This window comes from Lutra lutra, chromosome 11, assembly GCF_902655055.1.
Source record: "Lutra lutra chromosome 11, mLutLut1.2, whole genome shotgun sequence".
Taxonomy (NCBI): domain Eukaryota; kingdom Metazoa; phylum Chordata; class Mammalia; order Carnivora; family Mustelidae; genus Lutra; species Lutra lutra.
Window position 1 is genome coordinate 58,628,922 of NC_062288.1, and position 10,112 is coordinate 58,639,033.

General features: G+C 39.9%; 1 protein-coding gene across 8 annotated transcripts in view; it reads left to right on the top strand.

Annotated features, from left to right (window-relative positions):
- SNX10 (sorting nexin 10) overlaps nt 1-9,911 on the top strand; it is a 71,845-nt gene extending 61,934 nt beyond the window's left edge. For 4 of the 8 annotated variants that reach the window (XM_047694939.1, XM_047694941.1, XM_047694942.1 and 1 more), the window contains exons 7-8: nt 7,327-7,539; nt 7,995-9,910. In XM_047694939.1, the coding sequence (XP_047550895.1) occupies nt 7,327-7,539; nt 7,995-8,076 (295 nt within the window). In that variant the 3' untranslated portion in view covers nt 8,077-9,910. Of the gene's footprint in view, nt 1-7,326; nt 7,540-7,994 lie in introns of all 8 variants that reach the window. The other 4 variants (XM_047694945.1, XM_047694946.1, XM_047694944.1 and 1 more) reach the window with 2 other exon arrangements.
- The last annotated feature ends 201 nt before the right edge of the window (nt 9,912-10,112 follow it).

A 10,112-nucleotide genomic window follows, 5' to 3' on the forward strand; every position in this document is an offset into this window, starting at 1 on the left:
CAGGCAGACAGAATGGCAGGCAGAGGCAGAGGGAGAAGCAGGCTCCCTGATGAGCAAGGAGCCCGATGTGGGGCTCGATCCCAGGACCCTGAGACCATGACCTGAGCTGAAGGCAGAGGCTTTAACCCACTGAGCCACCCAGGCGCCCCAGAGGGAGTGTTTTATAAGGGAGTAGTTACTGGTGTTTGAATAGTCTGGGTTATTAACTCTGGATTGCTTGCTGATGGTAGGTACTGCAGTTAAAGTAACTCTAATTTGCACTACTGTAATTTCTCTTTTTCCCACTCTGGAATGCTAGAATACCCATCCAGTGAAACAGCACATTGTTTGCACTCAGACACTCAGGCCAGACTTCCTGGGTTCAAATCTTGGCTCTGCTACTTATTGGCTGGGCTTGGGCAAGTGTTTCACCTGCTCTGTGCTTGCGTTTTGCCATCCATAAAATGGGGTTAATAATAGTATGTGCTTTTTGGGGCGCCTGGGTGGCTCAGTGGGTTAAGCCGCTGCCTTCGGCTCAGGTCATGATCTCGGGGTCCTGGGATCGAGTCCCGCATCGGGCTCTCTGCTCAGCAGGGAGCCTGCTTTCCTCTCTCTCTCTCTCTCTCTGCCTGCCTCTCCGTCTACTTGTGATCTCTCTCTGTCAAATAAATAAATAAAATCTTTAAAAAAAAATAGTATGTGCTTTGTAAGTTGTTGAGAGGAGTAAGTGAGTTGATGACAGTAAAGCACGCACATCGCTTCGGCATGTATTGTGTGGTTTTGACCATTATTATTTTAATCCACTTAGACATGAAATAGCTTTGAGCTAATTTTCCGAACTTCTTATTTTATGGATTAGGAAATGGGCTGAGTCATATGACTATTGGTTAGAGGCAGGGCCCAGTTTCCTAAGCTCCCTTTCTTTTTCTACTGACTTCAGGATCTGAAGTAATGTCCTTTGGCGTTCACTGCATGGTCCCTTAGAGCTAACCTGAAATAATATACTGCCTTCTCCCCATATGGCTCACTCATAAAGGATTTGGATATTAAGTATGCACATGAATATTAATATTTATTTCCATTAGGTTGATATAGTGTCTTTCTTTGGAAGGGGTCATGGAGACATACAGAAACATCCAAGATTATAAATTGAGGAAGGGCCAGAAAAGAAAAAGAAGCCAGAGAAATAAAAATGACAAGAGACCAGAAGAACCCATTAAGTGAGCCAAGTCCTCAGGATCTGTTACAGTGGTATTCTCTTGGATATCACAGGCATGACAGAACAATGGCCTGGTCAAGTTTTTTCTGCCCATTCCCTTCGGAGACAGCTCTGATTTTAATTGTTGTCTCTCCGAGACCCAGGTGGCTGATGGCGTCTCCCTTAAGATGTGGCCCATGAGTCCAAGTTTGCCAAGCGGCCTCTCAGTGCAGATGCTGCTCGGGGGAGCCACAGACTGGCCATTGGCAGCGAGGCCTGGACGGGGACAGCCCCATCCTGCAGTCGCTGTTGGCACTGGGAAGCTGCTTGTCTTCTGTGGAGAAGTCTCCTTATTGGAGGTCAAAGGACAGCATGTGTCTCTGTATTTATACTGTGAGTTAAGCACCGGGCGTGTGTTTTTGACCAGGAATCACTCCACTGTTTTGTTTTGTTTTTTAAATATTTTATTTATTTATTTGACAGAGATCACAAGTAGGCAGAGAGAGAGAGAAAGAGAGAGAGAGAGAGGAGGAAGCAGGCTCCCTGCTGAGCAGAGAGCCCGGTGTAGGGCTCGATCCCAGGACCCTGGGATCATGACCTCAGCTGAAGGCAGAGGCTTTAACCCACTGAGCCACCCAGACGCCCCTACGTCGCTGTTTTGAAAACGACCTTTCCTTCCACAGCTGATCTACCAAATTAACGGCCGAGTGGGGCCACTTGGCTGCGGAGCGGGCAGGCTTGGGCTTGGTTATTTTTGCCAACTGTGCCACTTGGCTGTGTGTGGACTGCATTCGTTCGATGTGGACACCTTAGCAGAAGGGATCCTGGATCAGGAGCTTGAGGGGCTGGGTTCCCGGGCTCCCGTGAATCACAGCTCCGAAGTTTGTTCTGGCTACCCAACCTCAGAAAAGCTCCTTGATTCTTGTGTCCTGCCTCAGGTTGCTGTAAAGAGGGCGATCATGAAACGCAGGTGCTGCTTGACCTCGTGGGTTGTGTCATTAAGACGACACTTGGAAAGGATGCTGGAAACCTATTTATTGTCTACTTGGGGCCAGGCTGGGTCCTGGGGAAATACGACCACACACGGTGGACCCAGATCCTTACTCTCTAGAAGCTTCCATTCTGGTGGGGAAGTACTGTATCCATGTCAGGGGAAAATTGGGTCTGGATGGTCACCCAGAAATGCAGTCATGGAGCGCAGACCAAGTTCCCTGGTGTCGTTATTTGTTCCACTACAGTGTGTGAACGCTAGTCCCCAAGCTGATGGGGTTCACATTGAAGACAAAAGCTGATCCTTCTACATGGTTGGAACTTGAAGAAAGCAAGGAGTCTGTACTACCACCGTTTGGATTGAAGCCTGACCTAAATGGTGTAGACACTGTGGCTGCTCCAGGTCCTCCTGACCCTCTATTCTGTGCCCCCCACATTCTGACGCCTGGAGGTCCTGTTCTCTGTCCAGTTTGTGTAGAAGTAGCAACCTTGCAGGTCTTCGCCCCCCTGGGAACCCCTCAGCCCCAGCCCACTTGGGGAAATTGGATACGGCGTGCAGCTCTGCCTTCTCGGCTCTGGGTCCTGACCCCAGCATGACATACCCCCAAGGCCCCATTCACTTGCCCATTAAGGAAGGTCACTATCAATAGCCCACACTTTGATTTTTTTGTAACTTTAGGAACTTGAGAGGGAAGACACCCTAACATTAAAATGGGAAATATGCTTGTGTTGTAGATTTTTAACATGTATTTTTCAAATCTGGTTTTTATGGAGGTTTTGAAGTTATGAACCGAGAACAGTATGTATGTTCAAACCCTTTGAAACAAAATGCTGCTGTCTCTGCCCATATGTGTGTTTATAAGTATATATTTGTTTTTTTACCTTAAGGTGAAATTATATATCTTTAATAACAAAGTACATATCCAGGCCAGTCTTTATAAAGGAGTTGGGAAGTTGTTTCTTTGACTAGGCACCAAATAATAAGTCATACCATTTATTGAACACTTGCTCTGTGTTTAGCTTTTTACATGTTTTATCTCCATTCCTACAATAATATTAGGAATTGGGTATCATCTTGATTTTATAGACAAGGAAATTATAGGAAAGGTGGAGGCAACTATTAATTCCAGGAACTGGCAAGTTTATAATTAGTGGACCTCTTAAATGCTAGCTAAATTTGGTCAGGATGATGGTGACATTTTTCAAATACAAGCATTTTCTCTCGATCTTGGCTATAATTGCCCTTTTGGATTTTTCCCCCCTGGCTAATTGTAAATTGTAAGTCTCTTCTATGAATAGTTATGGAAAAAGAAAGTTATAGACTAAAATTACAAAGTGTTGGTAAGTCACCAGCTATAAACATGGCAGTCCTACTAATTTATGTTTGATTCATATCGTGATGGGAGACAGCTTTCCTTCTTTACTGAATTCATCCTGTTAATATAACTATATATACCTTTCAGTGTAGACTTTTGTATTACAGTTTTCTATTTCTTTTCTTTTTTAAAAAATATTTATTTATTTGACAGATAGAAATCACAAGTAGGCAGAGAAGCAGGCATAGAGAGAGGAGGAAGCAGGCTCCCTGCTGAGCAGAGAACCCAACACGGGGCTCGATCCCAGGATCCTGGGATCATGACCTGAGCCGAAGGCAGAGGTTGTTTTTTTTTTTTTTTAAGATTTTATTTATTTATTTATTTGACAGACAGAGACCACAAGTAGGCAGAGAGGCAGGCAGAGAGAGAGAGAGAGAGAGAGAGGAGGAAGCAGGCTCCCTGCGGAGCAGAGAACCCAACACGGGGCTCGATCCCAGGACCCTGGGATCATGACCTGAGCTGAAGGCAGAGGCTTTAACCCACTGAGCCACCCAGGTGCCCCTACAGTTTTCTATTTCTTAAAAATTTAAGGAATAGTATAGTTTTTTTTTTTAAAGGATGGAAACCATGGAAACACTAGTTTCTTACACACACACACACACACACACACACACACACACACACACCCCTTTATAAGTCTTTGTGTTCAATAGAGGGCACCATAGCACAGATCATGAATGTCTTCAGTAAAGATTTGTAGGTTTTATTTATTTATTTTTTTCTCATGGTAAGAGGTAAACAGGCTGAATTAATTTTTTTTCCCTACATCCCAGTGCTAATCTTCCACACTCTATACACATGTGTATATATCATTATATTGGGTTCAGTAGACAGGGCATCCTTAGTTAGGATTAAGTGGTTTTGCATAGCTATATATTGTTCCCAACTGAACTAGTATATAATACACCTAATAAAATCATGTTGAGGAAAACCAGATTTCAATTGTGTCCAGTTCAAGTGAAAAACAGGATTTGCTTTGTTTAAAGTTGTTTTGGGGGAAAGGAATAACTTTTGACTCATGTTGTAAATATCTTTTAAGACATTTCTTTAAAATTCTAGGGGCTGTTTTGTGCTCTTTTTATAAAGCCTTGAAAATTATATACATTTACTTTTATGGAAGCTTATAAAGATGACATTTTATTGACTGTTTTACAAAGTACTCTTTATATTAAGCTTGAAGTTGATTTTCTGCTATTAGATTTGTTGGTGGAAAATGTGGCACAAATATGACTAAGGTAAAAATAGAATTTAATATTATTACGCTGGCAGTCACAACATTCTGTGAAATACAGTAAACCAGATATTCCTTAAAACAAACTAGCTATGCTCACCGAACCAGATGGAAAAATACTTTCAAAATTTGGTATTTTTAACTGCGAGATGAAATACGTGAGAGTAAAAATTATGAATATGTTAAAAATTTACTTTGCTCATTTAAAACCCATCCCCATGGAGCACAGTAGCATAAATTTAGCCAGCCTGTCAGAAAGCCTTCCAGTAACCAAAATCGTGCCTAGCAGGGGTCCTATTTTTGCACTCCAGGCCCCTGTGGTTGTTCAGATCTGGACTCCCTGGGCCACGGACCTCTGGGCCACGGTCACCTGGGCCACGGTCACATCCTCCCACGTCAGAATTGTGAGCTGGGTGTGTGCGGGCTGGGCTCCCTCTTGCTTTTCACCGTCATGTCCTCCAGATGGCAGCAGTAGGCAGAAAAGAAAACACTGGGAAATAATGAGTCTAATGTACAGTAAAATTGGAAATTGAATTATAGCTCAAGAAAAAGGACAGTAGCCTTGAGGTCCCAATCAGCCTGGACTCTGATCACTTTTGTTTGCTGTACCCATGTGTTAGGTTACTAGCAAGTTAATAACCGCACGTGAGCAGTTCAAGGCTCGGTAGAATTGCTTTAGACATGAAATAAAGCGAAAATGAATTTGTGTCCAATATCATTGGCATTAGTGCTCATTACTTTTGTGGTGTAATGCCTCGAACCATCTAAAATCAATTTTAAAGATTACCTATTATTTTATAAAGAAAATAAAACACATTTCCAACAGAAATAAAGCAGTGAGCGTAATCATATGAGCAGTTACTTGTGCGTGGCTGGCAGGAAAACCACTGACAGGACATGGGAAACTCTGCAAACTTCACAGCGAACGCAAGTTAATATTAACGGGTTGTTGCCCTATAAATCTTCTCTTGATTTGAAGTATTTAAAACAAGAGTGGTAAACATTTGTAAATGTAGAAAATAAATCTCAAAGAGCAGTAAAAGGGATTTACTACTTTACTACCTGTACTTGGTAAATTAATCTCTACCATGTGATTTGGTCATCTTCTGGGAGAAGCCAGGGCAGAGGACATGGAGGGGAGGGGAAGTATTTAGCTGCTTTGCTGGAGATTTTGCCCTTTTAAAAGGCACAAAAGTTTAACTTTTCCTTTTAGTAGGCCAGTAAAAGTATTTCCCCAAGCTACACTTGGGAAGCCTGTTGAGGCTAGATTTTTGGCTGTGATCCTATACACGTGTAGACTTTTGCCTTCTTGAGGAAACAACTCTGTTTTATTTTGGAGAAAAGGAAGTCTTCTAGTGACCTTGGATTTTAAGTAAATTGACATGAATGGCCAAAAAAAGATTTACTTTTCTAATTATTTGTGTAAAAATGCAGAATATAAGGGAAGGTTCATTTGGTCTGAAATATATAATCTGTTTCATAGAGTTCTCTGTGCAAAATCCCACATTGGACAAAATTATTCTCAGGTTTTCATGTTTTAGTTTTGTCCCCTCTGTCTGGTCTGAGTGCCTCATAATAGATCATTATTGAACTATTCATAGAGATGAAATGATCATACGTCAAGATTTTTCCTAAAAAGGTAAAACCAGTTTTTATTTAAAAATAAGGGTGTACTTTGACTTAATTTCCTGTTCTGAGACATGCACTTCAGGGGGAAAAAAAAAAGCCCACGTTTGGTGGTAATATAAATTTAAGCAGGTACAGATTTGCTGGAGTCGTTTTTTAGTTTTCCATATAGTTCTGATGCACTGATTGAAATCTGTACTTACTTTGTAAACTTTGACCTTGAACGTGGGAAGGCTAGTATGTACTTAGCACAAAATTACCGTATTTTAAGTGGATATATGGTAAAATCTGTTGGAGCAATTTTATTTGGTGGCTTATTTTAACAACATAGAAACACAGTGCCACAGAAAATTATGGAGATTTCTAGTCCATCTTAGGTTTTTCAAAAAAAGCCACTTCTCAAATCAGCCCTTGTAAACATGTACATAAGCACACTTGTAAAGTTTTAAAATGTAAAACATGCTGAGAGACGTATTGGCTTTTTAATACAGTTTTTAATAGTTGTTGAAAGTTTTGATGTTTCATGACAGCATCGCCAATAAAGATCACAGAGCAGACCTACTGGTTGGCAGTAAAAAAAATTTTTTTAAGTAGCATACATTTCTATGACTATAAGCAAAATCTTTCTGTAATTAATCCACATGGTCATAGCAGATGGTTAAATTGAAGAAATGCCCTTGAAGTTATTCTTTTAACAGATGTTCTTAACTATTAGCTTCGTGTTTTTACTCACCTAAATTTCCAAATAATTGAATAAGACTTAACATATGCTTTCATCCTTTTAATAAGCAGAGTCTGTAATTGACGCAAAGTTTGCCACAGTGGAGGGACGACTTCGGTGGCACCTTTCTAATGTTTTGCTCTTTTCTACCCTCTAATCGTCCATCCCCGACCACCTCTCATTGCTCCTCTCTGCTTTCGCCCAGGGTCCTGCAGAATGCACTCCTGCTCTCCGACAGCTGCCTCCACCTCTTCCTGCAGAGCCATCTGAGTTCAGAAGACATAGAGGCTTGCGTTTCCGGGCAGACTAAGTACTCCGTAGAAGATGCCATTCACAAGTTTGCCTTGATGAACAGACGTTTCCCCGAAGAAGACGAAGAAGGAAAAAAAGAGAACGATATAGATTACGATTCGGAAAGGTATTTCCTTGCATTTCGATGTGATGCGTATGTGTTTGTGTAACACAGAGCACACATACACGTGTGTCTAGAGATATACACACACTTCACTTTTTTGTTGATGTAATACTAAGATAATGAAAAAATTAATTGACTGAGATTTTATTGAGCTGTGACAGCTCATCATAGCAGTCTTCACACACACCTCCACACTGAATTAATGAATGCAGTAGAAATTCAATTATCTGCATTCTGATTATGTGACTTTCATTTAGTCAGACTTGAATTATTCGCGTTTAAATTATCTAGCTAAAAAAATATCCAACTGCACTCCAAATGGCTAATTAAAAGTCCAAATTTCCTGTCTCTCTTTGTGACTGGAGATAATTAAAGTTCTCCTCTGTTACTCAGGCTTTGAGTGTGTTGTGAAAACCAATTTCCTCTTTTTATTATTCTCCCCCTCTCTTCTTTTCCAGTTCATCCTCTGGGTTTGGACACAGTAGTGATGACAGCAGTTCACACGGATGTAAAATGAGCACCGCTCCGCAGGAATCCTGAAAAATAATTCCAATGTTACCATCTTAGAAGAGCAAATGGGGTCCATTCATGGAGAAGAAAGCTTGCTAATAATATATCCTTACCTAAAGCTCACTGTCATGACATTAGGCATTTAAATTCTTGAAGACGTCAGGTTGTTTATTAGTGGCATTTTTATGTTGTCTCATTTAGGCTAAGCTTTTGTAAAAAGTGAAAAGGCCTATGAATGCAAGTCCCCCTTAGAGGCAAACATTGTGGGTTAAAAACAAGATCCTGCCCTGGAACGAAATGATAGCTACGTTTAGAAAAACCTACTTGGTTTTACTCAATTTTAAAAGACAGGTATATAGGTAGCCTGCATTTAAAAATTCAGATAGTACATTCCTTGAAGTATCAGTGGGACAGTGTTCGAAGAAACACAGCCTGTATGATCTTAACTGCTATGAAGCCTGACAGCATAGACCAGGCCGCCTCTCTCAGACATGTGGCTGACATCTTGTGGGCACCTTCCCTGACCTGGGAAAGACACTTTGCTTTTGGATGTTTGAAATATTCTAAGACATCTCACCGTTCCAGTACTTTATGTCACACTTAGATGGAAGGTGCATCTTATGAGTAGAGACATGTTAAAATAATGTTGATGTCTTATACAAAAACAGAAGTAGCGCTAGTCATGTTGCTTATATTTGCAATCTAGAGACGCAGAAATACATTTTCATGGTCCAGATTCACACATGGTTTCTGGAAATAAATAGTTTTCATTATTGTTGTGTGATTAGAATTTACGGGTTAACTATTTTCTGACTAAATGTGCAATTTCTTATCACTAGATAACTTCCAGTGTCAGTGGTGGTCACTTGTCACTTATTTTTAAGTTATAAGTGGGATCATCTAAAAATTAGTAAGTTTATCAATAAATATTCCCATAATTTCGAAAAGAATGTCAACTTGCTAATTTAAGAATTCTTCATTTTTAAAAAGCCCTTTCTTTTAAGGCATCTGCCTGAGGATTGGTCATTTAATAAAATATCTTCTTTTTTAGTGGCCCAAAGATAAAAGGTCTTAGATAAACTACACCGAACTTCAAATTTCAGATGAGACAGCATTTTCTTGAGATAATTATCCAAGTTTCTTCTTCGTTGAATGGTACGAAATATCTCTGAAACCACTGGGAAGATATTTTTACGTAACTGGAATAACTTGTTGCTTTAATTAAATGTTACCTCACCTCATTTTATTTTAACTGGGAGTTTAAAAGTTACCATATTATTAAAAAGTCTTTGAAACACTCATAACTAAGAACAGAAAAAAATTCAATTTAGAATAAGAATGATCTTACTTTTTCCGTCTTCTTTTTGTTTGGTCCAGAGCATTATTGAGCTTTTGTAAATATTTTGATTTAGTGTATCCTGGATCTTGTTACTTTATCATCTAAGACTCATTGTTTCAGTACAGGGGAAAAAAAGAGTTAGCAATTTCTTTTTCTCTTGCTAACATGTAAAGTTTGCCATCCAGTCATTTAAGAGCAATCCCTAGCTTGCTGGGCAGTATGTATTTGAATTCACGTTATTTCTGTTTTACAGCAGTTTTTGAAAGCATGTAATGTGCCACCGATTGTCATATTATTTTTAGATGATGTAACATAGCCATCAAAATTGATATTAAGTATGCCTAATACTGTGGTATGTAAACTTCACAAGATCATCATTTTCACATTAAACGTGAAAAAAACAAGTTCAGTTTGTTGGATCACTTATTTTATACAAGAGGATATATTTCTTCTGACTTACACCTAAATTCAGTGTGTTTTTGAACAAGCCGTAAATTTTAATGAGAAGCTTTGGTAGGATTTGGTTTAAGAGTCACTATAGTTGTGCACATTTGAGGCTTTTAGCCTTGGTTTGGTGGTTGTGATATCTAACCACTGGCTTCTTAAAACTGATTTTCTGGAGCTGAGATATTTAGGTGAATTTAAGCCCCCAGTGGCTTTTTGGCTTTGTTCTAGTCCCTTATATTTCTCTGGTGTATTTTTCTCAAGTTTTCTTTAGGAAAAGAAC